General features: G+C 52.1%; 13 protein-coding genes across 13 annotated transcripts; 8 read left to right on the forward strand and 5 right to left on the reverse strand.

Moving 5' to 3' along the window:
* Positions 1–29: 29 nt before the first annotated feature.
* Positions 30–1667, forward strand: AKAW2_30786S (uncharacterized protein; the record flags this gene model as incomplete). Its single annotated transcript, XM_041687339.1, has 3 exons — positions 30–53; positions 124–712; positions 787–1667. 3 exons carry the CDS (start codon positions 30–32, stop codon positions 1665–1667), a joined length of 1494 nt encoding a protein of 497 aa, XP_041541233.1.
* A 550-nt stretch (positions 1668–2217) lies between these two features.
* Positions 2218–4306, reverse strand: clf1 (putative cell cycle control protein (Cwf4); the record flags this gene model as incomplete). The annotated part of the gene is made up of 2 exons (XM_041687340.1): positions 2218–2466; positions 2522–4306. The coding sequence occupies 2 exons, from the start codon at positions 4304–4306 to the stop codon at positions 2218–2220; spliced, it is 2034 nt and encodes a 677-aa protein (XP_041541234.1).
* Positions 4307–4721: 415 nt separating this feature from the next.
* Positions 4722–6278, forward strand: PRP31 (U4/U6-U5 snRNP complex subunit PRP31; the record flags this gene model as incomplete). The annotated part of the gene is made up of 1 exon (XM_041687341.1): positions 4722–6278. One exon carries the CDS (start codon positions 4722–4724, stop codon positions 6276–6278), a length of 1557 nt encoding a protein of 518 aa, XP_041541235.1.
* A 950-nt stretch (positions 6279–7228) lies between these two features.
* Positions 7229–7903, forward strand: AKAW2_30789S (uncharacterized protein; the record flags this gene model as incomplete). Its single annotated transcript, XM_041687342.1, has 1 exon — positions 7229–7903. The coding sequence occupies one exon, from the start codon at positions 7229–7231 to the stop codon at positions 7901–7903; it is 675 nt and encodes a 224-aa protein (XP_041541236.1).
* Positions 7904–8634: 731 nt separating this feature from the next.
* On the forward strand, positions 8635–9762 carry AKAW2_30790S (uncharacterized protein; the record flags this gene model as incomplete). The annotated part of the gene is made up of 4 exons (XM_041687343.1): positions 8635–9262; positions 9312–9526; positions 9576–9668; positions 9724–9762. 4 exons carry the CDS (start codon positions 8635–8637, stop codon positions 9760–9762), a joined length of 975 nt encoding a protein of 324 aa, XP_041541237.1.
* Positions 9763–9876: 114 nt separating this feature from the next.
* AKAW2_30791A (uncharacterized protein) lies at positions 9877–10214 on the reverse strand (the record flags this gene model as incomplete). Its single annotated transcript, XM_041687344.1, has 3 exons — positions 9877–9916; positions 9965–10014; positions 10068–10214. 3 exons carry the CDS (start codon positions 10212–10214, stop codon positions 9877–9879), a joined length of 237 nt encoding a protein of 78 aa, XP_041541238.1.
* Positions 10215–11152: 938 nt separating this feature from the next.
* SAH1 (adenosylhomocysteinase) lies at positions 11153–12766 on the forward strand (the record flags this gene model as incomplete). Its single annotated transcript, XM_041687345.1, has 6 exons — positions 11153–11191; positions 11248–11380; positions 11434–11560; positions 11611–12212; positions 12259–12694; positions 12754–12766. 6 exons carry the CDS (start codon positions 11153–11155, stop codon positions 12764–12766), a joined length of 1350 nt encoding a protein of 449 aa, XP_041541239.1.
* A 250-nt stretch (positions 12767–13016) lies between these two features.
* On the reverse strand, positions 13017–14039 carry TM1 (TIM-barrel enzyme family protein; the record flags this gene model as incomplete). The annotated part of the gene is made up of 3 exons (XM_041687347.1): positions 13017–13616; positions 13698–13843; positions 13952–14039. 3 exons carry the CDS (start codon positions 14037–14039, stop codon positions 13017–13019), a joined length of 834 nt encoding a protein of 277 aa, XP_041541240.1.
* Positions 14040–14727: 688 nt separating this feature from the next.
* Positions 14728–16035, forward strand: AKAW2_30794S (Tm-1-like ATP-binding domain-containing protein; the record flags this gene model as incomplete). Its single annotated transcript, XM_041687348.1, has 1 exon — positions 14728–16035. The coding sequence occupies one exon, from the start codon at positions 14728–14730 to the stop codon at positions 16033–16035; it is 1308 nt and encodes a 435-aa protein (XP_041541241.1).
* A 244-nt stretch (positions 16036–16279) lies between these two features.
* On the forward strand, positions 16280–17230 carry AKAW2_30795S (SDR family NAD(P)-dependent oxidoreductase; the record flags this gene model as incomplete). Its single annotated transcript, XM_041687349.1, has 2 exons — positions 16280–16331; positions 16395–17230. The coding sequence occupies 2 exons, from the start codon at positions 16280–16282 to the stop codon at positions 17228–17230; spliced, it is 888 nt and encodes a 295-aa protein (XP_041541242.1).
* A 1139-nt stretch (positions 17231–18369) lies between these two features.
* On the forward strand, positions 18370–20608 carry AKAW2_30796S (Zn(II)2Cys6 transcription factor; the record flags this gene model as incomplete). The annotated part of the gene is made up of 5 exons (XM_041687350.1): positions 18370–18465; positions 18518–18618; positions 18669–19368; positions 19419–20257; positions 20341–20608. 5 exons carry the CDS (start codon positions 18370–18372, stop codon positions 20606–20608), a joined length of 2004 nt encoding a protein of 667 aa, XP_041541243.1.
* A 498-nt stretch (positions 20609–21106) lies between these two features.
* Positions 21107–22988, reverse strand: AKAW2_30797A (uncharacterized protein; the record flags this gene model as incomplete). Its single annotated transcript, XM_041687351.1, has 8 exons — positions 21107–21419; positions 21472–22136; positions 22228–22369; positions 22457–22482; positions 22536–22589; positions 22643–22762; positions 22810–22840; positions 22888–22988. The coding sequence occupies 8 exons, from the start codon at positions 22986–22988 to the stop codon at positions 21107–21109; spliced, it is 1452 nt and encodes a 483-aa protein (XP_041541244.1).
* An 812-nt stretch (positions 22989–23800) lies between these two features.
* On the reverse strand, positions 23801–25596 carry AKAW2_30798A (glycoside hydrolase family 43 protein; the record flags this gene model as incomplete). Its single annotated transcript, XM_041687352.1, has 2 exons — positions 23801–23955; positions 24012–25596. 2 exons carry the CDS (start codon positions 25594–25596, stop codon positions 23801–23803), a joined length of 1740 nt encoding a protein of 579 aa, XP_041541245.1.
* Positions 25597–25788: the final 192 nt, after the last annotated feature.

Consider the following 25788-nt stretch of genomic DNA (forward strand, 5'->3'; position numbering starts at 1 on the left):
AGCTCGAAATTCATCATCGTCTCGGCGTCATGGGAAAAAGAAAGGAAGTCAAGGTGAGCATATTGATCTCGGAAGTTTTGCATTCGTCAGCTGGTCTCTTGACTTATCCCCTTCATCATTAAGGCACCATCCTCCAAAGCATCTTCGCCGCCCCATGTTCCCGACGACACGAACCCGGCTCCAACCCCGAACCAGTCAGAGAGATATAAAGATATCGATGCACTCCAGGTCAAGATCGATCATCTGCAGGCTGAAATAGATGAGTTAGAGAGAGACCGTCAAGAAAAAATGCGGCTGGCAGTCTTTGGGGGGCGCGGCTGGCCAAAGCCTATCATCGATTACAAGAATGCGTTTAACTCTCTCTTCATCACGGCGAACTGGTGGGCGGATGATTATGTGAAAAGAGATACGGCTGCGCTGGCCGAATTCGCTCCCGGTGAGAAACGAAGTATTCTCCAGAGCCTGGATGGCTACTGTGTACAGGATTTGGACTGGGATACTTTTCTAAAGTCTCTGCCGTATCCGATCCGTACTTTCATACCCCTTGTGCTCGCCCGAACGATGCTCGTAAAGGACATATTCGATAAATTCTTCGAGAATCCTTTTTGGTACTTTGAGGGCAAGACAGAGGCGATAGACGTTGAGCCTCAAGCACAGAGTTCGCTGTCGTTTGCACAACATCTGCAGCATCTGTATGAGCAGTTTCTGATTGGTGAGGCCACCAATATCTTCACGTACCTAGGTTCCCTAACCGCCTAGTCTCACTGTTGACTTGTTATTGAATAGTGAATCCCAAGTCTGCCAGCCTGTGGAAGACCGAGACCGTTCGTCTTGCGAACTCCGTCAATGATAAACAGGCCAACAACACTGAGATGGGCCGGCATACAAAGAGTCGACGTGAGGAATTGACTCGATCATTCGCTTCCGCCATGCTGAAACATCCACCATTTCAAATGCTACTTGAAAACTGTGAAGACACCGCTGTGCGGGAGGAAAAGCTTGTCCAGTTCTACGAGAAAGCCGAAAAGTTGGCTATCAGTCTCGGCTCTTCCCATGGTATCTGTACGTATCGAAATCTCACGAAGTTGGCCTCGCCCTTGTTCTCGGGAGGGGATCAAGTCGTGACTGCAGAGGACCGTCATATTCTCCTGCCGCACCAGCCTAGACTGGACGGACATCGTATTCTGTTCATCTTGCAACCTGCAGTGTCACGCACGGGAGCGGCAATCCTCGACGGGGGATTAGAATCATGGGCTCAGGCTGTCGCAGTGATTGAGGATGGCGACTGTACAGAAGAAGTGTACCACGAGTTGCAACAAGAACGGGAAGCTGAGGCGCGTGAGGTCTACAGAGAGAAACAGGAGGTAATGGCGAAGCACCAGGCTGAATGGGAACGAGAACGACGAGAGAAGCAAAAAGAGGGCAAAAGAGTGGAGGAAGAGACACAGGGAGAAGAGGTGGGAAAGATTATAGAAGGAAGCCCAGGGAAGCAGGAGGATGATGAAGGAGCAGATGAAGATACGGAAAGACCAGCACCCAAGCGAGCACGAAGAACAAGAGGAGCAGCAGGGAAAAAGTCAGGCCAGCAGGTAAAAGAGGAGAAAGGGGAAGAAGAGACGAAGAAAATAAGAGGACGCCGGGCAACCAGAGGAAAGACTACCAAATGAGGGTTGCTGCTAGTAGTTTAAAGATGGTAAGATGAGTATTGCGCATTCGGATCCTAGTCCTGATACTTCTTCACGATAGTAATTGTGGTTGTATATTATCTTACAGTATGTAGTCTGTTCTTTATCCAGTGCATTCATTGTTGCCTTCATTATAACTGTAATTTCCTTGACTTCCGACGTCAAAGATGGGGAAAAAAAGAATGGGACGAGCCGGGCTTGAACCGGCCACCTCCAGATCTTCAGTCTGACGCGCTCCCAGATGCGCCATCGTCCCCTGTTCTGACTGAGGCATAACGTTTAAGGCTCTGTAAGAGGAAGTTGGTTGATATGTTCATTATTTGAGCATTTAGATCACGGGCAATTATGTGACTGACTATCGAGTACTGCACTAGACAGACGGAGTCCACAGAGTGCCAGAGGATGGATTTGTGCTACAAAAAATTGGTAACCGCACGTCTGAACCGACGCAAAAGCTATCACTACTGACATGATACACCTCGTGATGCCATTAACTCCCCAGCTATGTATAGAACTACCCTGGTACATCGATCTAAGCTCCATCCCCTTGTTGTTGCTGTTGCTGCTTCCATTGGTGAGCTCTTTGCAGCAGCTTCGACAGATTTGCCGCTGACTGGTCGTCCGCCGGGAATACATAGTCCATGTACTCCTCGTACCGGTCGTCGTCCAACTTGCGCCGCTTCTTGACTCGCCGGGGCATCTGCTTCTCGATCTTGTCGATGTCTTCTGGTGAACCGTGCGTGTGCTCGAACGACCGCCAAGCATTGAGCAGTTCCACGCGCTGTGTCATGGTTAGTCAGGGATATGTCAGAAAAGGAACGTTGACGACAGCTTACCTCTTCCTTGAGCTCCTTCTCCTTGAACACTTTGTGGGCTCGTTCGAAAACGGCCCGAGCACGACGCTTGGCATCCTCGCTGATCGGCCGCTCCTCTTCCTCCTCCTCTTCCTCTTCCTCCTCGTCGGGAACATTGATCTCGAAGCGGGCGTAGTTGATCCACACCTTGACGTGGTCTGTCTTCTCCAGCAGACGCTCGTACAGCTGGCGGACCCGGTCGTATTCGCCCTCGTACTCCTCAAAGTCGATGTACGACTTCCACACCAACTCGGGCATATCGAGAGTTGGTTGGTCAATCCCAAGCTCGTAAATGGCTCGTGCACGGTCGGTGTCGTCCAGCCCGCGCTCCAACTCGGCATATTTGATCCACGACTGGCTGTTGGAAGGATTCCACTCGATCTGCTTTTCGAACAGCGTCCGGCACCGCACGAACTCGAACAGCTGGCGCTCTAGATCAATGTATCCCCGGAAGAGTTTATCCTTCGGGCACATGCCGATGGCCTGGCCAAGCGTCTTGCGAGCGGCTTGGAGATTCATCTGACGGATCTCAAACTGCGCCTTCATGAGCCAGATCTTGGCAAAGGTGAACTTTTTGTGGGGAATCAACTTGAGACACTCGTTGTAGATTTGGCGCGCACGCTCGGCGTCCTTAGCTTCCAGTTCCTCCCAGATGGCGTAGAATATCCAGAGGTAGATATACCGTCTCCAGTGCCGCTTCTCCTGCGATGGTGGTATTTGAGCGATCGCGCGTTCGTAGATGTCGCGTACTCGGTCGGGGTCGCCCGAGGTCTCCTCAAGCCGGGCAAAGTCGAACCATATGTCGTAGTTCCGCGAGTTTTCTTTCAGTTGCTCCTCGTATTGGACTCTGCGTTTCGAAAGAATCACGTCCTCAACGCCTTCCCGGTCACCATACTGTTTCTCAAATGTCGTATAGGACTTGTGAAGCGCCATGGACTTTGAGCGAGGAAGTCGATCTAAAGCATACTTGTAAATCGCCCTAGCACGCTCATACTCCTTCAACTTCGCCTCGAACTTGGCATAGCCGATGAACAGCTTCTCGTCCATAAAGTCCTCTCCCAACGTCTCGATCGCCATTCCATACACCTCCCGCACGAGATCGCTCGTTCCATACTCCTCTTCAAACCGAGCCCACTTGATCCAATTGCGTGGTTCGGGGTGAACAATCGTGAACCGCTGGAAGATCGCGCGCGCCCTCTCGAACTCATTGTACCGCTTTTCCAGCTTGATATAGGCGCTCCAAGCTCCCTCTTCCGGCTCCCAAGACATCCACCGCTCAAAGACCTGCCGTGTGCCCGCAATGTTCCCCAGCGTCTCCTCCATGTAGACATACTTGTACCACAGCTTATCCACCCGAGGCAAGATCGTCACCGCACGGTCGAGTAAGTTCCTGGCATGGTTGATGTTGCGATTCCGCATCTCCGACTCAATGTACCGAATCCACAGAACCACCGAGGTCGGGCTGACGTCCAGCGCCCGTTCAAAGATTGAGCGCGCCCGGCGGAACTCCTTTTGCTCTAGCTCCCATGCCGCATATCGCATCCAATTGTTCATGTTAATTCGGTTCCGACGCACATAGTCTTCGAATTCTTTTCGCTTGCGGCCCTGATATTCGTGCAGTTCTTCCAGGTCGGCAAAGCGCTGCGTCGGCGCCTGCAATGCGGGCTCCTGCCGGTCCACGGCCTCGCGAAGCAGCTGCTCCGCTGAGATCTGGACGGGCGCCGCGGCCTTGTTCTTGACCCTGGGAGGGCCGCGTGACGACTCCATCGTGGTATAGTTTATGCGACGATAATCGATCGGTAAATGAGGTATAGATCGAGCCGGACAAAGCCACCGAGAGTTCTGGTGTGCGCGTAGGGCTAGAATAAAGCCGGCTCAACTGATAACACGTCCAGAAATCCCAAAACAAAGGCGTTGTGCTGGCGACCGGGCGGTAGTCGAGGTTGATGCTGATTCCAGATTCCGAATGAATGCTGCGATCCAAAGTCGGACAAGCTGCGGTGTTGGTCTCTGGCGCCACCCCCAGCCACCGCGTTGCTGACTCAGCTCGGGCCTGCTAAGCCCAGTCCGTGTGGCGGCGAAACCAAACCTCGAACTTCACCTGCATCTCATCTACGCGGCCTTGCTTCTACTTTGCGGACCTACCCAGCTTGTCTGCTGGTCACGCTGCCGATTACCCATCATGTCAAACGCGGAGGATCTTTTGAGAGATTTCGAGGAGGACGACGAGGATCTTCAGGCTGGCGATGGCCTCGAAGAGGAAGCTGTCGATGAGGAGCAGCTGGCACAAGCGCCTGAGCTCACCAACGAGTTTGACGTTGCCTTGTCGACCGCCGACGAACTGACTCGTCTACACAAAGTGCTGCGCGATCACTACTCTATCCGATTTCCTGAGCTCGAGACGCTCGTGACTACCCCGATCGACTACGCGAAAACTGTCGCTATTCTGAAAAATGGCCCGCTCAACGATATCAAGGCTCTGTCGACCTCGCCAGATAACATGGTCGGCGTGCCACTGAGGTCGATCTTGGATGGGCCATCCCTGATGGTTGTGGCCGTGGAGGGTACCACCACCCGAGGCCGGGAGATGACCGAGTCCGAACTCAAGACCGTGATGGATACATGCGAACGGATCCTGAAGCTCGATCGCGAACGTACGGCACTTACAGAGAGCATCCAGTCGCGAATGAGCCAGATCGCTCCCAACTTGGCGGCCTTGATCGGACCGGAGACAGCGGCTCAGTTCTTGAATCAGACCGGAGGTCTGCTTGAGCTAGCGAAGATCCCCGCGTGCAACCTAGCTGCACAGGGCTCGAAGCGGTCGGAGGGACTGGGCTTTGCTACAAATATTGGTATTCGCTCTCAGGGATTTCTGTACAACTCGCCGATTATACAAGGTGTCCCGAACGATCTTAAGCGGCAGGCCATTCGCATCGTCTCTGCCAAGATGGTCCTTGCTACGCGAGCGGACGTCTCCAAGTACAGCCCTGACGGATCGCTCGGCGAAGAGCTGAAGCAGCAGTGTTTCCAGCGTCTGGAAAAACTTACGGAACCCGCGCCGAACTCGGGCGTGAAGGCGCTCCCCGCTCCGGACGACAAGCCGTCCCGTAAGCGAGGTGGACGACGAGCGAGAAAGGCAAAGGAAGCTGTCGCCATGACGGAACTCCGCAAAGCCCAGAATCGGGTTGCCTTTGGTAGGGAGGAGGCAGAAGTCGGATATGGTACCGGAGAGGGAACAGTCGGACTGGGCATGCTTGGCCAACAGAATGATGGGCGGATCCGCGCGACTCAGATCGACCAAAGAACCCGAGCGAAGCTTAGCAAGAACAACAAGGGATGGGGTACCGCAACCCCCGTCAGTGGCACATCTACATCTCTCCGTGCATTCGGCTCCAATGCTAGTGGGACGGCCAGTGTGCTTCAGGCGAAAGGGTTGCGGACCTCTGGAGTTGGCACCTCGCTGGGAGGATCAGCCGGTACTGCCAGTACAATTGCCTTCACGCCCGTGCAAGGGTTGGAGTTGGTGGATCCTAAGGTACAAGCTGAGTTGAGTCGGAAACGCAAGGCCGAGGAGGATCGGTGGTTCAAATCTGGCACATTCACGCAAGTTGGTGGCCAGAGCAGCACAGCGCCTCAAGGGGGGAATGGAGGTTTCAAGGTTCCGGCATTGCCTCCGAAGAAGAAGGTCGATACAGGCGAGGGTAAGATGGCACCGCCACCGCCGCCGGTGAAGCAGTAAAGGGGGGTTATTGTGTTTTCAGGATTACGAGCATTCACAAGGCGTTATAACGTGGGATTTGCATGATACCATCAAGAACTGTATGATAGGATTAAACAAAAATACCAGTGCTTAATTATGGTTTAGCTTCTTGGTCATCAGTGGACGGTACTGTGCAAGGTTGCCGAATTCCATGCGAACCAGTGGACAGCTAGCCATGGTTCCAGACGGGATGGTGAAATTTCGCGGGCTGGGGATAGGCAAAGCCCAGCCCACACACCCTGATGGCGCAAGCCCGGAAAATATGCCGTGCTATTGTCTTGAATGTGACAATAACGGGCAAGAACTCAATTCTGCTGGGGGTTGCGCCGAGCAGTGTTTCATAGCACTTTTCTTTATTCTCCATTTGGCACACCGGCTGACCACCGTCCCCTAGCACTTGTAGTTATTGTCCCTGGGCAACATATTATAGAGCCCTAACCAGCCACCGGAGATGTTGTAGTGCAGACCAGTTGCATGTCGCGCACCCGGGGATCCGATGATAAGCATAAAATTAGTAGCCGATGATCATCCAGGCACCCGGGCTCTCAAAATTTGATCATCCAACGAGCAGTGCAACATTCCGGCTGACCGACTCAAGTGTCGGCATATTGCGTGCTTTGAGGGTGATCTGATTGATCTTGGATTTCATCGAGCAGAAGTTGGATCGGGTGGATCTGTATGAGTAGTCTCTCTATTGTCGGGTTTCATTTCTTCCTGTTCTCTTAAAAGGGCGACGTTCATCCCATCATACTTCTTTCTTGTCTTTTTATTTCTTCTCGCTTTATATTAGTTGCACATATTGTCACTCTTTAGCATCACCTTCCACCTTTTTTGTTCCTACATACATACACCCCTATACACCACTCCATACTACTATTTTACACTACTACCATCATAGACCACCAGCCCTAGACAATACTACTAGAACAATGTCCCCCAGCATAACCTCACCACGTCCCTCCACCCCCGAAACCCAACATCAACGGCTTAATTCATCACCACCACCCACCAACATCCTCCTCAACCACCACACCCTCCTAACCACCAACCCCGAAGCCTTCAAATTCCAAGCCGCTGCCTCCCTCCAACTTCGTCTCAACCCAACAGTCCCCAATGATTCATCCCTAATACCACCACCTTCAGACACCAACCTCATCATTTCCCCTTACAACACCCCACACCACCTCCTCGACCTTCAGACCCTCAACCCGGCCTCCCAACTCCTCGCCAAAGCCCTGACCCTATTCCACCCCATTCGTCCCGACTACGCCACAGCGCCCTACACCGAGTCCTTTAATTGGGACAGTGTCTTTGGGTTTCTAAGGAAACAAGCGAAAAGCGATGGGTATACTTGGGGCAAGAGACACGAGAATCTATTCTACGTGGTGGTGTTCCGGTCGACGTTGACGGCCGATGCAGATGGGGAGAAGTTGCATGTGTTGGATGAGATGTCGTTACGGGAGGCGGTGGCGGGGGGTGGATTGTTAAAGTATTGGTTTGGGAATGTGGATGGGGAGAGGAGGGGGTTAGCTACTTGTGAGTTCTCTACCCTCTATTTTTTTAGAGTTTACTTAGAATATGTTGTGCTAATAACGAGTGAATGATAGGTGTATGGCGCAGTCGGGAAGATGCAAGAAAAGGAGGGTCGGGACCATGGCATCGACGAGCACGTGGGGCGGCGAGGGAAATGTATGAACGAATTGAGTTCACGACGTTGAAGTTGGTGGTGGGGGAGGATGAAGAAGGGAATTGGGGATGGGAGTTTGGGGAGTGGGTGGATGAATAGCTTGATCTTATCATATCATTGAATGGGTGTTCAATTCCTAATTATTAATACTGCATGTATCTAGTGAAGAGTTATACCTTTGATCCAAAGAAAGATCAGCAATGAAAATCTCGCTTGCAGCATTTGCTGACCGGAAAACACTACTGAATCCAGAGTGGACAGCCAAAAGGGCAGCATTGCCCGCATAGTGGATTCCCCACCCGCGCATTGTGGCGTTTCCAGAAGAGTATCATTCCACGCGGAGGTGGGGAGGGGGGAAGTTCCACTGGGATTTTGTTCGCCAATCTCCAATCTGCTGACTGTAACATCCCCATTCATATTGCAGCCGATCAAACTTGTCAACAGTCATGGCTTTGCTGTATGGAACGTTCCTCAACGCGGGGCAGACCCTATTCTCCAGATTTAGGATTAGGATACGTCACGACACATGCCCCGGATAGATAAATATATATAACCCTATACCCCCGACCCTCTTCCCTCCTATCTTCAGAATAGTAGTACAATCGATACTATCTAGTACTGCTAGTATCAGCACTACTTAAACACAAAATGCCCGGCGTCCTCACCCAAACCCTCGCCGTCAGCGACGGTCCCCTCACCTCCGAAAACGCTGCCCTCCTTCGCCCCTCCGACCCCAACCTCCCCCTCGACGAGCTCCGCGCCCGCTTCGACGCCGACGGCTATCTCTTTCTCAAAGGAGTCCTTCCCCGCGAAGACGTCCTCGAAGCCCGTCGCCAATACTTCTCCTACCTCTCCCCCACAGGTGTCCTGAAGACAGACAGCGACCCTGTCCACGGCATCTTCAACCCCGACAAGACCCCCGACGACTTCCCCGGCATCGGGGCTGGTGCGGCCGGTGGTAATGGCCGGCCGGGCGGAGAGAGTGCCGCGCAGTTCGTCGATCGCGCCATCGAGGCTCACTACAAGGACTGGTATGCCGAGAAGCTGGTCCAGCATCCGGCGCTGTATGCCTTTATTGCCAAGTTCACGGGGTGGGGGGACAATACGTTGACGTTCAAGCGGACGCTATTGCGGAATAATATCCCCCAGACGAAGCCTATTGGTGTCCATTATGATCAGATCTTTATTAGACATGGGGAGCCCACGGCTGTGACGGCTTGGGTGCCTATTGGGGATATTAAGCTGAGTGGTGGGGGTTTGATCTATTTGGAGGATAGTATGTCTTTCATCTTGATTGTATGATGTGGGGATGCTGACGAGGACAGGTGATGTCGTGGGCCAGAAGATTGAGAATGAATTCACGGCCAAGGCTCTGGCAGCGGGCATGACGGAGGAAGAGGCTAAATATGCCTTCAACTCGAATATGATGTCCACGGGCATGCTGTCGGAGAATCCCGCCGAATTCGCCAAGGAGAATGGCCGGCGTTGGTTGGTTGCGGAATACGAGGCGGGGGATGTGGTGCTGCATAAGCCTCACATGGTAAGCAGCATCTAATTAGGAGCCTGTGGATAAGTGCTGATGGGATTAGATCCACGCGTCGACGGTGAACAATGACCCGGATAGAGTGATCCGTTTGGCGACGGATTTGCGGTTTGCAGACTCGTCCCGGCCTTATGATAAGGTGGGTTTATACCTGGATTCTGTGATGTATGGGATGAAGGCTGATAATGTTGCAGAGATGGATGAACTTTTACCGATTCAATGACGGTGTTTAATTGGTCACATTGGGACAATGACAGTATTGGTTAATTGAACATAAACTTATGACAGACATGACATGATCCTTGCACCTGCTTACTCGCATCCATAACTTTGCCTTCTGCATTCATCTACTCCGTAGTAGATATATCAAACGTACAATGACAGATCCTAGGTCCTTCGTTAGCTTCCATACTACCAAGATTAAATGATACCTACTGCTGATCATCACAGAACCCTCCAGTCCACCCACCACCCTGTTCGATACACTGCACCCTTGAGTTAGCCTATCGTCCTTGAATTACGATGAAAATCAGCCTACCGTATTCCGACAGGCAAGATTCGCAATGTCATCCCCACCACGGATCTGGCACGAGGTGGAATTGCTCAGCATGATTTCCATGAGGGCAGCCAGGGCGGGCACACCCAACCCGAGGCAGGAGTAGAGGGTGACTAGGGCGGTTTTCATCGTGGTGTAGCTAGTTTCTAGTTGGTGGCTAAGAGCTAGTGGATGTTGGCGGTGGTGGATGTCAACCAGAGAGAGTACCCCTTGCTACGATAGGCCTAGGTAAGATTGGGGAGGGACCTTGGTTGACTGGCTAGCAGGGTACGTAGCTGCATTCTGTGAGGGATCTGCAGAGGGGATTACTTGGATTGAAGCTCGTGCATGGCTGCGGATGGTCTGGTGCTACACAGCACGATCTGCTATCGATATGGCGAGGGATAGATACTCGGGATTTGACTCGTTGATCTTTCAATCTTTTGATGCCTTAATTGCTCATGCATTATCTTCATGCCCAAAGAGTTTGTTTTTGTTTCTTTGATCGCATTCACTACATATGGCTGCTTCGACGTGGCATCCCTTGCTGACGGCCTTAGGTAAGAGGGGGCCAGATGCACTGAGAGGAATGTCCAAAATCCGATTGTCGGCACACCCAAGATTTGGGGCCAGTGGGATCCGCCGGTCGCGATGGATACCGGAGAACAATAGTCATCCTCCAGCTGTAGTTAGTCAGTTAATAGGTAACTAGTTAACTATGAGGCAGATGGTTAGTCTTCAGTTAAGTTCCGAGACCGAGGGGATGGACCAACGGCAGCAATCAGGAGAGGCACCGTCAGCACGCAGTCCGGAAGCATAGAAAGTCCGACCGCATCAGCCCCGCCGGCCGAGCTTTGCTCCGTTTGAATCCTTCACGCTTTCTTCCCCTCTCTCGCTCTCTCTCTCTCCGCCCTTTTATTTCTCTTCTTCCCCCTCTACTCTTACTCCCTTTTACTCTCCATCTTTCCTCACTTATCCTCCTCCCCTTTTTTTCTGTAAGCCATATCTCTCCATTTTCTTCATTTTTCTCACTGTCAATCTGACTGATTCTAACCATTGCCTCTCTAGTATCTTCACCACACACAACCATGGCTGCCCCCGCCCAGAAGTTCAAGGTCGCCGACATCGTACGTTCCCCGTTATACCATTCTACCATGATCGCAATTCTCATTTATGCCTCTAGTCCCTGGCTGCCTTTGGCCGCCGCGAGATTGAGCTCGCCGAGATTGAGATGCCCGGTCTCATGTCCATCCGCCGCAGATATGGTCCCGACCAGCCCCTCAAGGGTGCCCGTATCGCCGGTTGCCTGCACATGAGTATGTCGGCCTGACATTTTTTTTTACTTTGAAACCTTTCTAATCCCTTGCAGCCATCCAGACTGCCGTCCTCATCGAGACCCTCGTTGCCCTCGGTGCCGAGGTCACCTGGACCAGCTGCAACATCTTCTCCACCCAGGACCACGCCGCTGCCGCCATTGCCGCTGCCGGTGTCCCTGTGTAAGTCAAAATTGTATGCCAATCTATCGGCTCGATCTAATAATTGATAGCTTCGCCTGGAAGGGTGAGACCGAGGAGGAGTACAACTGGTGCTTGGACCAGCAGCTCTCCGCCTTCAAGGATGGCAAGAAGCTCAACCTCATCCTCGACGACGGTGGTGACCTGACCTCCCTCGTCCACGAGAAGTACCCCGAGCAGCTCAAGGACTGCTACGGTCTGTCCGAGGAGACCACCACCGGTGTCCACCACCTCTACCGCATGCTCAAGGAGGGCAAGCTCCTTGTCCCCGCCATCAACGTCAACGACTCCGTCACCAAGTCCAAGTTCGACAACCTGTACGGTTGCCGTGAGTCCCTCATCGATGGTATCAAGCGCGCCACCGATGTCATGATCGCTGGTAAGGTTGCCGTTGTCGCCGGTTACGGTGATGTCGGCAAGGGCTGTGCCGATGCTCTCCGCAGCATGGGTGCCCGCGTCCTGGTCACCGAGATCGACCCCATCAACGCCCTCCAGGCTGCTGTCCAGGGCTACCAGGTCACCACCATGGAGGAGGCTGCTCCCCAGGGTCAGATCTTCGTCACCACCACTGGTTGCCGTGACATCCTCCTCGGCCGTCACTTCGAGGTGATGCGCAACGACGCCATCGTTTGCAGTACGTCCCTTCTATCATGGTCTCCTGAATCAAGCTAACTGCTCAGACATCGGTCACTTCGACATTGAGATCGACGTTGCCTGGCTCAAGGCCAACGCCAAGTCGGTCCAGAACATCAAGCCCCAGGTTGACCGCTACACCATGGCCAACGGCCGCCACATCATCCTGTTGGCCGAGGGTCGTCTCGTCAACCTTGGCTGTGCCACCGGCCACTCTTCCTTCGTCATGTCCTGCTCTTTTTCCAACCAGGTCCTTGCCCAGATTGCTCTGTTCAAGGCCGAGGACGCCGAGTTCGGCAAGAAGTACGTCGAGTTCGGTACCACCGGCAAGAAGCCCGTCGGTGTCTACGTTCTCCCCAAGGCTCTCGACGAGCAGGTCGCTCTCCAGCACTTGGAGCACGTCAACGCCAAGCTGTCTCAGCTCACCCCCGTCCAGGCTGAGTACCTTGGCCTGGAGGTCACCGGACCTTTCAAGGCTGACCAGTAAGCCCTCCTATACTCAAAACTTTAATTCATCGGCAGCTACTGACTAAGTGAAATAGCTACCGCTACTAGATGTCGAAATCCTACTGCTAGACTTCAACATTCACGATGTTACGACGACATATACAGGGTTCTTTATCAACATGGGGCTCAAAAGCATTGTCTTCAACGGCAAATAAAAGTGGCTGGGTATGGCTAGGGTTGCATTGGTGGTTGTGGAGTAATTGTTCAACAGAAGATACCAGATAATTGAATACATCAGATTCCTACTACAGTAGTTTACCAAAATACCCCCCCCCTTCTCCCCAAAAACTAGATATACTTACAACTGAATCTCCTTAAACTTCCTCGCATTCTCCTCCAACGCCACCTCCACCGGCAACCTCTCCATACTACTCGCCCCAAAGAACCCATGCACCCCCTTACACCTCTTCAACACATACTCCGCATCCTCCGGCCCCGCCAACGGGCCCCCATGACACAAAACAATCACCTCCGGATTCACCTTCACCACCGCATCCCGCACCTCCTGCACCACCTTAACACACTCATCCAGCGTCAACGCCGTCTGCGCCCCAATCGTCCCACTCGTTGTCAATCCCACATGTACCACAATCACATCCGCGCCCGCCCGCGCCATCATCTCCCCTTCCTTCACATTGAACACGTACGGCGTCGTCACCAGATCCATTTCCCTGGCAATGCGAATCATCTCCACTTCCTTCTCATATCCCATCCCCGTCTCTTCCAGGTTCGCGCGGAAGTTCCCGTCGATCAGACCGACTGTCGGGAAGTTTTGCACCCCCACGAACCCGATGTCCCGTAGTTGGCGCAGGAAGGTCCGCATGTCTCGGAAGGGGTCGGTGCCGCAGACGCCCGCGAGGACCGGGGTGTTTTGGATGAGGGGGAGGACTTCGTTGGACTGCTCTTTTGGTTAGTATTCGTAATGGGAGGGAAGACAGAGGGGACGGTGAGGGGGGGGGGGGTGAGGGAGGGTATGTACCATTTCAACGACTACGGCGTTGGCGTCCGAGTAGGGCATCATGCCTGCGAGAGAGCCTCGGCCTGCCATGCGGAACCGGCCCGAGTTGTAGACTAGGATTAAGTCGGCGCCACCTTTTTCGATAAATTTGGCGGAGAGGCCGATTCCTGTGTTTTATGTCATTGTTGTGGTTAGTGGTGTTTATGTTGATATTGATGATTGGGAAGATGGGTGAGGGTATATGGATGGCAGTGAAGGGGTGCATGGGTACTTACCAGCTCCCGCACCGATGATGATCGAACCATCGGCGATGGTCTTGCGAAGACGGTCGAGGACTTCTTGTCGGGTGGTTGGGCGGGGCATGATGGTGTTGTTGTGTATGTGTGTATGTTGGAGAATGTAGGGTGGATGTAGTAGGTATTAAGAGAGTAGTATGTTATATACTAAATCGAGGGCTAGTGGAGGATAGTTGAGGATGGGCCTTAAATAACCTCCGGCCTACAAAAGTCGGAGTATGACGAATGAAAAGAATGTCGGAAACAAACATCCCCGTGATAGTGTGACTGTATCTCCGAAGGAGGGGTAAGAGGGGGTAATGCCAAATCATCAGTGGATCAGGCGGTTACCACATAATTGATAGTCAAAGTATCCATTTTGGTGGCGGATGAGTGGTACTTTTAGTCCTGGTAACCACTTCAGCTGCGGATCGTCCGGGATTTGACCCACGGCTAACCCTAACTAGTCTGCACCGGCGTGCTTTTGTCTGCAGCTGAGACTCCTCTCTTCTGCGTTATTAATTTATTTCATCTCGCCTTGGGTCATTTTTGAGTTCTTGCGACAAATCCCAGTCGGTATTACGCACGATAGTAGTCTCCGACATGACGGTGCAGCGCAAAGCCGATCAGTTCTTCAGCTGCCTGCCACCAGCCACAGTGTAACATGTCCCTCTTCAATGTTATAAACCCCGCTCCCAATAAATAGTAGTAGTAACATCACCTTCTTTACAACACCTCCCATATCTACAACAATCAAAGTTATAGTATACTGCAACATGCCGACCATCCTCCTCCTCGGCACCTGCGACACAAAATGGTCCGAACTACTCTACCTCCACTCCCAACTAACTTCTAACCCCTCCATCTCCGTCCTTCTCATGGACGTCGGCCGCGCCGCCACCTCCTCTCCGCTCATCAACATTCCTCATCCCAGCCTCGACAACAAAACAGTCGACTACACCCAGCTCCCCCGAAACGACTACATCCAATCCATTACCCATCTCTCTACTCCCACCGTCGCCGACCTTTACCACAATGGCAAAATCCACACTATCCTCTCCATCGGCGGCAGCTGCGGCACCACCATCGCAACCACCATCATGCGTGATGCCCTTCCCATCGGATTCCCGAAACTGATGGTCTCCACCATGGCCTCCGGCGACGTGGGTCCCTACATCCAAGAAACAGACATCACCATGATGTACAGTGTCGTCGACGTAGCCGGCACAAACAGCATTCTGAACAGAATCCTCCGCAACGCGGCAGCCGCAGGAACCGGAATGGCGATATCATACCACGACCAGCTTCATACCCCCGAGTCTAATGGCACGAACGGACATGCGCAAAATGGACACCAGAAGCAGAATGGGTCAAAGCAGGAAACACCCAAGAAAACCAAAGTCGGCATCACCATGTTCGGCGTGACCACGCCCGCCGTAGACCAAATCCGCACCTACCTGGAATCCCACCTCCCGGATGCATGCGAGATCTACGTCTTCCACGCCACCGGCTCCGGCGGAAAAGCCATGGAGCGACTAATCCGCGAACAACAACTCGACGCCATCGTGGACCTGACCACCTCCGAGATCGTGGATGAGCTCGCCGGTGGGGTATTGTCCGCCGGACCGGGACGGTTAGACGCCGCGGCGGAGAGGGGCATCCCGCAGGTGGTGTGTGTGGGGGCGTGCGATATGATTAATTTTGGGACGAAGGATACGATTCCCGAGCGGTTCAGCGGGAGGAGGATCTATGAGCATAATCCGACGGTGACGATTGTAAGGACGGATGAGGAGGAGAATCGACGGATCGGGGAGTTTATTGTGGGGAAGTTGGGGAAGGCGAGGTGTCCGGGGAATGCAGTGGTTATGTTACCGACGGGGGGAATCAGTATGATGGATGTTCCGGGAAATAGTTTCTATGATGGGGAGGTGGATGAGGTGTTGTTTGGGACGGTGGAGAGGGGGCTGGAGGGGTCCGGGGTGAGGGTTGTGAGGTGTCCGGGGGATGTGAATTGTAAGGAGTTTGCGGAGAGTGTAGGGGAGACTTTGTTGGGGTTGTTGAAGAGTGTAGTTAGTAAGTTGTAGTATAGTTGAACTGAATTTAGGGTATATAATAACTTTCAATCACTATGTAGATCAAACCTACTTAATTGCACATCTTTTAACCTTGGTGCCGCCGGAGCACCAATGAGGTAATTTCCCGGTGGCCATTTACCCGAGTTACAGTTTCAGAGAAATTTAACTATAAATTGGATTCCCCGACGAACCTTCTTGTACATTTTATTTCTGCTTAAAGATACTGCACAGAAGTACATCTACATCAATCAACATGTCCCGTCCCCTCGAAGGCAAATTCGCCATCGTCACCGGTGGCTCCCGCGGTAACCCCCCATCCCCATCCCCCATACCCTCTCCATATCCACCACCCCACTAACGTCCCCCAGGAATCGGCGAAGCTATCGCCCACAACCTCGCCAGCAAAGGCTGCTCCCTCCTCCTAAACTACACCTCGGACAGCTCCCGCGCACGCACCGAATCCCTCTGCAGCACCCTCTCCACCACACACAACATAACCTGCATCCCCGTGCAAGCCGACCTCTCGGACCCCACCCCCGCCATCAGCACCATCCTCTCCGCCGCCAAAACCCACTTCACCTCCCCAACCACAGGCACCCTAACAATCGACATCCTAATCAACAACGCCGGCGTCAGCAAAGACCGCTTCCTCAACGACCCCTCCTCGGGTCCCATCGACCCCGCCTACTTCAACTGGCACTACACCATCAACGTGCTGGCCCCGCTGCTCCTCACGCAAGCCTGCGCCGAGTACCTCCCCCGCAAGCCCGCGCACAGCGGCCGCATCATCAACATCTCGAGTATTTCCTCCTCGTTGGGGTTCACGGGCCAGTCGGTGTATGGGGGTACCAAGGCGGCGTTGGAGGCGATGACGAGGACGTGGGCGAGAGAGTTGGCGGACGTGGCGACGGTGAATGCGGTGAATCCTGGTCCCGTGGTCGGGGATATGTATTTTGCTACGGGCGAGGAGTTTTGGAAGCAGATGCAGGGGTTCCAGGATAATGCGCCGTTGAGTAAGTTGCAGGATGGGGAGGAGGGGTTGAGTGAGGAGCAGGAGAGGTTGATTAGGGAGAAGATGGGGGGTAGGAGGCCTGCGTTTACGAGGGAGATTGCCGGGGTGGTGGGGATGCTTTGTACGGAGGATGGGGGATGGTGTACGGGAAGTGTGGTTTGTGCTAATGGCGGGTTGAAGTTTACGACTTAGTTGTTGTTGGACTTGGGGGTATCGGGTTGGGGGGTTATGTAGGGTTCAGGAATGATTAGAATAGAGTGGTGGCGTGGAACCACATTGACAATATATTGAATTATCTTATTATTGATACACGTCCTGAATTGGCTTAGAATTGTAGTATTTGGTCAAGTAGTCGAGTGGTTACTTACTACTATGTATCTGGAGGATATATTTCCTAAAGTGCGCTATGATTTGGTTCTGATAGGTAGTTCTCTGCATTGGGTAAACTAGAATTTATGGGGTTTGCTTACAGTGTTCGAAATGTGCCATAAGAGCAGTCGCTTATGTTTTAGTTGCCAATAGATAATAATAATAACCAGTCGTTGGTATAGAACTACTATAGGATTATATCGGTGTCTACCTCTTGGTATGCGAGTTAGGGTTATGCACGTTCCCGTCAGCCTCGTGCCGTGACTACCGTAACCCTAACTTCTCGACTGCCCGTTCGCTCCGACCTGGAGCGTTTCAACGTCTGCTAAATAGACAATGTAGAACTAAAGAAGATGCAGAAAGAGAAGAAAGACTTGGTGTCTAAGAATATCATTTTCCATCTAAGTTAAATACAGTAGTGTTTAGGGATGCAAAAGAGTGGCAGAAATCGAAGGGAATGCCTGTGTGTTCCTACCCTTTATGGTAGGCACGCTGCATCGACAACCAAGCTATATCAGGCGGCATGGAATACCAGCATGCTATAATGGATGCGAGTACCGGATAGAACGGCGATAGCAAAGTGGATAGCCCAATTTTGGTCATATTTAGGTTAGATTCAAAGTGAAACGCTAGTACCGTCGGTAGATTTGTAGTATCAGAGGCTGTTTGTTTGCTGATATTCCAAGCAAAATAGTTATATGAACAGAGATAAGTGCAACTGAATACTGACAATATCAGTGACAATAAAACCAATCACTTTCCACTCACCTGTATCTATACCCTCACAATATATGCATAATCGGCGGAATCCCGCCCAAGTGGGGCCGCCAGGCCACGCACGCAGATGACTAAGCCTCTAGGCAGCGATAAAGTTCTCCTGGACCCTGAAGGGTCTTAATCACGCATTTCTCGCGGGGAAACTCATTCCCGCTTAATTAGCATCTTCCAGTGTCATTTGATTCATGCAGCCTGTCAGCATGGATGCAGATATCCTCGATATTGTGGCTCAACGTGGCGGGAGGGCCAGGAGTGCATGTGACCTGTGCCGGCATAGAAAGGTACAACCCTATACCCTTTACTTAGTACGGGCTCAACACTGATGTGGGTTAGATTCGATGCGATGGAGAGAAACCAGCATGTGAGAATTGTCATTTTGCTGGTGTTACCTGCACGTTTACCGTGACTGGTCAACCCAGGAAGACTATTAGAGAGTACGTTCCTTGTGGCAGATTTACAGTAACATTATTGCTAATTCTCACAGACAACTTGCTGAAGCCAAGGCTCGTGTACAAGAATTGGAAAGCTTCATTGCCGGCCGTCATCTCCCAGGAGCAGTTTCACCAAACATCCAGTTGCAGGATCAACTGCGATCTGCCTCACCATGTCCGTCCCTGTCGCTCTTTGCCGCGCCATCGCATCCCCAGGACTCGTCGGATTTCGACATAGCCATGGAAATCTTCAAACAGCATCTGGAAGTTTCCTGGCCAGGCACTACTAACTCCCCTCAGCGCAACTCATTCCATGCTACTGTCTACCGCCAAACCGGCGCTGTCTTGGACTTGCACGGCTTCTTAGCCCGTGTAACAGAGTCCTACAAGGCCCAGTATGCTTCCATCTCGCCAGCAACCTCTACTCCCCTATGGCCCAGCTACGCACTGATCCAGAAGTGTCTCGACTACTACGCTGCCAAGGGCATGTACTCCATGTTCCCTGTTGTGGATGTGCCTGCTTCCCAGGCTGTCCTTGAGGCCCTCGTCTCTGGCCATACAGATCCCCCTCCTACCACGGCGGAAAAGGCACATCTCTTCGCCTTCGCAGCCTTTATCACCAAGCAGCATCAACACCAGCCGCAGTTTGCAGATACAGACCCGGACGCTTACGTGCAGGCCGTACTGACACTAGTACCTAAGCTCATGCTTGAGCTAGCTAGTGTGTGGAAATTAGAAACATTCGTCATATTGGTATCTTTTTCTTCTTTTCTATCATATCTCCCATATTCTAACGCAGATAGGCCCTCCACATCGCCCCAGCAGGCTATCCCCAACAAGCCCAACTCCTCCTTTCAACCGCCATCCGCATTTTGTATCAATTAGGCGGCCACCGCATCACCCCTCCCCCAGAATACCAACCACAGGCCTCCTCCACTACCACCAACAACACTAAATCCCACTCTCACCTCCGCGCCATTTTCTGGCTCTGCTACAGCATGGACAAAGAAATGTGCATCCGCAGCTGCTCCCCACCCCTCATCCACGACATTGACGTCGACCTCGACTTTCCCCAAACCTACATCGGCTCTACCACCCACTCGCCCCCACCACCCCGACAATCCCCATCATCATCAACATCATTATCATCATATCATAGTACCGAAATCCCCCTCCTCTACCCATCAGACATCCGCCTCGCCATCTTCAAATCCCACATCTACAACCGCCTCTACTCCAGCCACGCCCAATCCCTCCCTGAAGCCCGCCGTCTCGCTCACATCCGCCAACTCGACCAGGATCTGAGTGAACTATATGCCGAGTTCCCCCTAGGACATACACCTGTACACACACCTAGATCCGAAACAAGCACACCCATTCATCGAGATCCAACAATACCTTCCTCCTCCTCCAACGAAGAAAGTAGTAATCATAAGCTGGTCAATATCCGCCCTATCAACATCCACCTTGAATACCACCACTGTGTTCGAAAACTGCACGAAGCGAGTATCACAACCAGCTTATCTGTCGTGTCTGCCCCGCTTGCTTCGAGTCTGGAGTTGTATTATCAGGCCTCGAGGTCGACGTTACTATATTACCTGAATTCAGGAAAGGGCGGGCTGGTGGATCGGTTTAGCGTTTGGTAAGTTACTCCAGTTCCTCTATTCCATGTAATATGTGGTCAGTATGTATAATGTATATTAATGGAGGGTTGGTGAATGGTAGGATCCACGCACAATTCATCCTCTCCGCCATTCTCACCGTCTTCTGGTGTTTGATCGAGAACCCCGATCCGAGGAATGCGTCCTTCTCGAGGGATTTGAGGATGTTGGAGGATATGAGAGGGTTGTTTGCTTGTGAAGTGTTTGATTTGGAGGGAGAGGGGAGGTTCTTCCCCCCGGCGTATATTGTCGATGGGTTTTTGAGCTGGTTGGTTTCGTTGGTTAGGGTTGCGGTGGAGAGGGAGGGGGTTCGGCGTGGTCGGGCTTCGTGAGGTGTCTTCTACTTCTTCTTCTTCTTATTATTTTTATTTTCTTATATAATTTTCATTGGCATCATGTTGGGTGTTGGTTGGGACTTTGGTTCTGGTTCGGGGTGTATAAGATTGTATTCTATGTATGGTGTCTTCTATAGGTGGTTGGACTGTCTCTGGATACTGTTCTGCTGTGTTGAGAGTTGTGTAGTCCATTTGTATTATATTATCTAACAGGGACTATGTATTCAGGATGTAGGACTTTTATGAAAGGTGATATAACTTGGAGAGGCAATGGTTAAGGAGATATCGGTGGTAGTCTCAGCAATATAGATTAAATTGGTGTTCAGTAACTATCTAGAGCGAGTGACGAAGAACCTAAAAGACCTCCACATCATCATTGTCGATCATACTATCCCTGCACAGATATCTCTCCATGATCTCCATCAGTCCAGAGCATCTTATCCCTGGATATGACGGAGGACATAACATCCACCCAATCTCAAGGCGAGCATAGGCTCAGTTATGGCCAGGTACGCCAAGGGTTTCATTGTAGATATACCAGCCATTATCCGGATTATACAAGTCATACGGCGTGACTCCTGTCAGCACTTCGTAATTCGTTTGTTTACACTCTTGCTGCCCCCCCCTGATACAGCGAGCCAGGAATTCGGCCACGTGTTTGCCCTCATAATAGGCCCCGTGCAGGTAGCCAAAGAACTCCTGGCTGGTGGCTTCACCGGCAAAGAAGACGCTGTCGACATTGGCGCGGAGATTCTGATGTTCTTGCAAACTGGTCGATGGTGGCCAGTACGAGTAGGATCCGTAGGACCTGTAAGGGTTAGTGCTGCTGCTGTTGTCCCAGAGTGGCCTAGACATCTCACCAATCTTCCGTAGTCCATCTCGGATAGTATATTTCTTCCAATTCGGAAACCTTATCACCATACATGTGCTCCAGCACCTCAAGGAGCTCCTGCTTCGTCTCTTCGTCTGTCTGAGACTCGACGCGGTAAGAACGCTCTCCGGTCACCGTGGCCACGAGAATGTGAGAATCCTTATACGCCTCAGTGACCTCTAAAGGCTGGAATACTGGGTAGTTGCCGCGAACATGAGGATCTGCCCACAGAAGGAATTGCTTTTTGTCCCAGAAACTGCTCTTGAACTTGAGGAATATCTTGGTGTATGTGCCTATTTCGAAGCCAGCAATGCTCTGACGTTTCCAGAGTGGAAGTGGCGGGTCAAAATTTACTTTTCCTCTCTGCAAAACTCCCAGGGAGAAGGTCACAATGGCATATTTGGCTTTGAAGCATTCCCCGCCGCTAGTCACAGTGACCCCGTCCAAATTGTGCTTGATGTCGGTCACCTTGTGATTGAAGAGAACACGATCTGCATGCTTGTTGAGAACGTCGCTCACATTGTTCCGCAAAGCAGAAACGTATCCGTGATCATCACAGACGAAATAGTCACCCTCTGAGAAGTAATCATAGGTAGCGATCGTGGAGATAGCGCCGAAAACTTCTGAATTCTCCTCTGGCGGCGATGCAGCCTCCTAATCCCAGGCCCACCAGTCGGCCAGCTGTCCGGCTGGATCAGTCTTTGCCGGATCCCAGTGCTTAAGGCGTTGACCGGCCCGGAAGGACCGATCCTGGTGGTTTTTTTTTCAGGATATCGACGGCGTCGATCAACACATCTCCAGTAGCGGTCTCAGCTTTCTTTAGGGCGGCCTGGACAGCATCTCTGCTCTCCTTAGGGAACACGACCCTATCCTCGTTTACGGTTTTACTGAGAGGGCTTTTAGCAAGATTGTTCCTCCGCCTCGGACTGGAATGGTGGTGTGGGAAAGAGGGGGCCGAGGGGGGGGGGTCTTACACATTATCCAGTTTCGCATTATCAACCTACATTAAGTTAGCCATCTCATCAACGACCACACAACCAAGGATCCACCTACCATGGTCCAAATGGGATTAATATTGCCGGTTTCTGGCCCTCCAGGTCCATGAACCTAACTGGTCAACATTGATCCAGCCATTGAAAGAGTTGTTGAATGATACACACCCAGTTGGCGCCAACCTCAATCTTATGCCCAGCAAAATCGCGACTGTAAAGCCGGCCACCAGATTCATCCCTAGCTTCAAGCACTATGAAATCATTGACGCCGTTGTCTAAGAGGGTTTGCTGTTATGGTCAGCTGAATCCAGCACGCGAGATGTAAAGGAACCTACAGCGGCGGTAAGACCGGCTACTCCAGCTCCACTGCATATATGAGTCAATTGTTTATGAGTATCCTGGTATCAGCTTACAGAATCAAGACATCTGTATCCTTGCAAGTAGGCTCAGCAAAAGGCGCAGCATGCGCCGCCAACACTGGCAGTGCCACCGCAGCAGCAGGAACGAATCTCATGGTGTCGGCTGGCTAGATACCACTGTTGAGTCTGTTTTACAGAGCCAGAGGTAGGTAATTTGTCGCTCCTTTTATGTCCGCTTAAGATATTGTTTGGATGTCCTTGCCCGGGAAAGGGATCCGTTGGTATAGAAGAAGAATGTGCAAGGAATGCGGGGGTGTACCTGACGTTGAGCGACTTAGCTCAGGATACACCTGTCTCATGCCAGTCATCGGCTCGTGATAAGAAGAATGGGTGCAAGATGGCCCCTGGGCATAGCTGGCCTTGCTAGGGGTGCTGCTGAGTGTATTGTCAGCTGTGGCATGTCGACAGCTTCCCGGTGAGGCAGAAGCAGAGGAATCGAAAACACGGAATAAGTCCGTGGAGGCTTTATGAACCATGCCATGCGATGTCCTCATCAATGTAGGACAAAGCTATCCAGATCCAGTCAACTTTCACATATCTTCAAGGGGATGCAAAACATTGGGGTAGATCACTGCACATCCGCGGAGCATACCAGACACAGGATGCAGAGCTGAGAGTGGACATGCCGGATTGTCGGGATAGGTATGCATAACCCCTAACTGCTATGGAACTACCGTTTACAGTAGTTATCGACACGACACTCTTCAGCACCTCCCGTTCTTCAAGCGAATGGGGGGGGGGGCGGATTTGAAAGGTTGCTGGCCATTCATAGTACATTGGGCAGGTGCCAAACAGCAAGCAAGTTTTGCCAAGTGAGACTTCTCACCAAGCCTTGTCAAAATTATAGGGACAGAATTGACTTGAATAGGTGATTTATCTAGACGTATCCGATTAAGTAAGAAGAATACTAATCTTCCAACGACACAACAGACCTAGTCCAGCTCGGAACTATACGACCATAGTCAATTTCCTGGCCTTGTCCTTGATATCTCCATCTACTAATATAAGCCGGTGTATACCCAACGCCTCCATTCTTCGTAGCATAAGCACCAACAAGTGCGCCTACAACTGTCAACACTGCAAGAAAGAAAAATCGATAATGTAAAGGGCCAACTTACCAGTAAACCGACCAGTGCCACCACTGACAATCCTCGTATCTGCCCACCCAATGACTCTCTTATGGCCCAGGTTCCTTGATGGCGCAGCGGAAAAGGCATAGGTCGTGTCGTTGACAGCCTGGATCTCAAGCCTTATAGTGTCTGCTTGCCATTCCTTTGGCACAGAAATAGTCTGTCCAGGAAGAGGGCCATCGTAGTTACCCCGGCCTTCAACACGGAACCTGAATGACAGATTGTTCTGTAGCAAGACAATACCCAAATCAATGTGCTGTTCCTGAGTCAAAAACACCGTAACCCCAGCTTCCTCACCATCGATCTCAGGATCAAACGATATATCCACACCATACGTGAACAACGTATCCGTCTGCCGACGCATAACCAGCGTCAACCCATCATCTGGCTTGAACTCCGGCGTCCCTGTCAGATTATAAAACGACGGAGTCAGCCTCAAAGTATTAGGATACCCCTCCGGTGAAACCACAAAATTATCCGTCCTCGGATACCTCCAATACACAAAATGCGCTGGAATCGCCGACCCCGGATTGAAATCCACTCTATCAGGCTGATCAATCCAACCCCCCTCACCAACTGCAATCCCCCTATCCTCCGACATCAAAGGCCCACTCATCATCCCCCGAACAGGCTGCACAACCGGCCACTCGCCCTCCTCCCATCTCGCCGGCGCAAGAACCGTCTCTCTCCCCATGGGATAATTCTTCCACGCCGGCCCAGATCGTGTACTCAGCGCCACAGCCCACCAATCCCCCACACTATCCTGAAACAGATCCGCATGTCCGACCGTCTGAAAATACTGCGTCGTATTGCGATTCGTCAACAGCGGATTCCGGGGATAAGCTTCCCACGGCCCGGTCCGGAACCTTGACCGAGCAATCGTCTCCGAGTGGCCAAGTTCTGTCCCTCCCTCGGCGATCATAAGGTAGTAATATCCGTCTTTGCGGAATATGTGCGGTCCCTCGGGGCTGGAGCCTCCAGTGCCGTTCCAGAGGTTGTGGATGGGGCCGGTGGCTCCGGTGGTTAGATCGAGGGAGTATTGCTGGATGTGGTTTCCGCTGGAGGAGCCACTGTTCGCAGATGTCACGTAGACGGTACCGTCGTCGTCCCAGAAGATGTCCGGGTCGATGCCTGTGACGGTGAAGACGAGGGGGTCGGTCCAAGCGGAGTTGTTGTAGGGGTTGGTGGTGGTGAAGAGGAGGCCTTGGATGTCTGTGCCGAGGTAGGTGACGATCAGGTAGAAGGTGCCATTGTGGTAGCGCAGGGTTGGGGCGTAGATGCCACCTTGTTGGTCTGTGGTATTTCGGAGATCGGGGATTTGAGAGGGCCGGTTGAAGGCGTTGCTGGCGAGTTTCCAGTTCTGCAGGTCTTTACTGGCATAGATGGGGAGGCCGGGGTAGGCGATGAAGGTGGAGGTGGCGCAGAAGGTGGTGTTGTGTTCCGAGACGTGCGCGCATGTTGGGTCGGAGTGCCAGCCTGGGAGTATGGGGTTGGTGTAGGTGTGGTTTGATGTAGGAGAGGAGGATGCAGTGATTGTTAGTAGAGTGGCTGCGAGGAGGGTGGGGAGCCTCATGGTGGGATATGGTTAATACATTATAAGGAAAAGATGCTAGCATGCTTGAGGGTTTTATAGGTGACTGTTCCGACGACGCTTGGACGCGTGCCGTGGCGGGTTTAGGCTAAAGGGAAGTTCTGGGGTAATGCGACGCTAACATGGTGAGGATGAGTTGAGTCGATCTCTTGGCCGTGCAATAGTGGCCGATTT

The sequence above is a fragment of the Aspergillus luchuensis genome, chromosome 3 (assembly GCF_016861625.1).
Source record: "Aspergillus luchuensis IFO 4308 DNA, chromosome 3, nearly complete sequence".
NCBI classification, from domain to species: domain Eukaryota; kingdom Fungi; phylum Ascomycota; class Eurotiomycetes; order Eurotiales; family Aspergillaceae; genus Aspergillus; species Aspergillus luchuensis.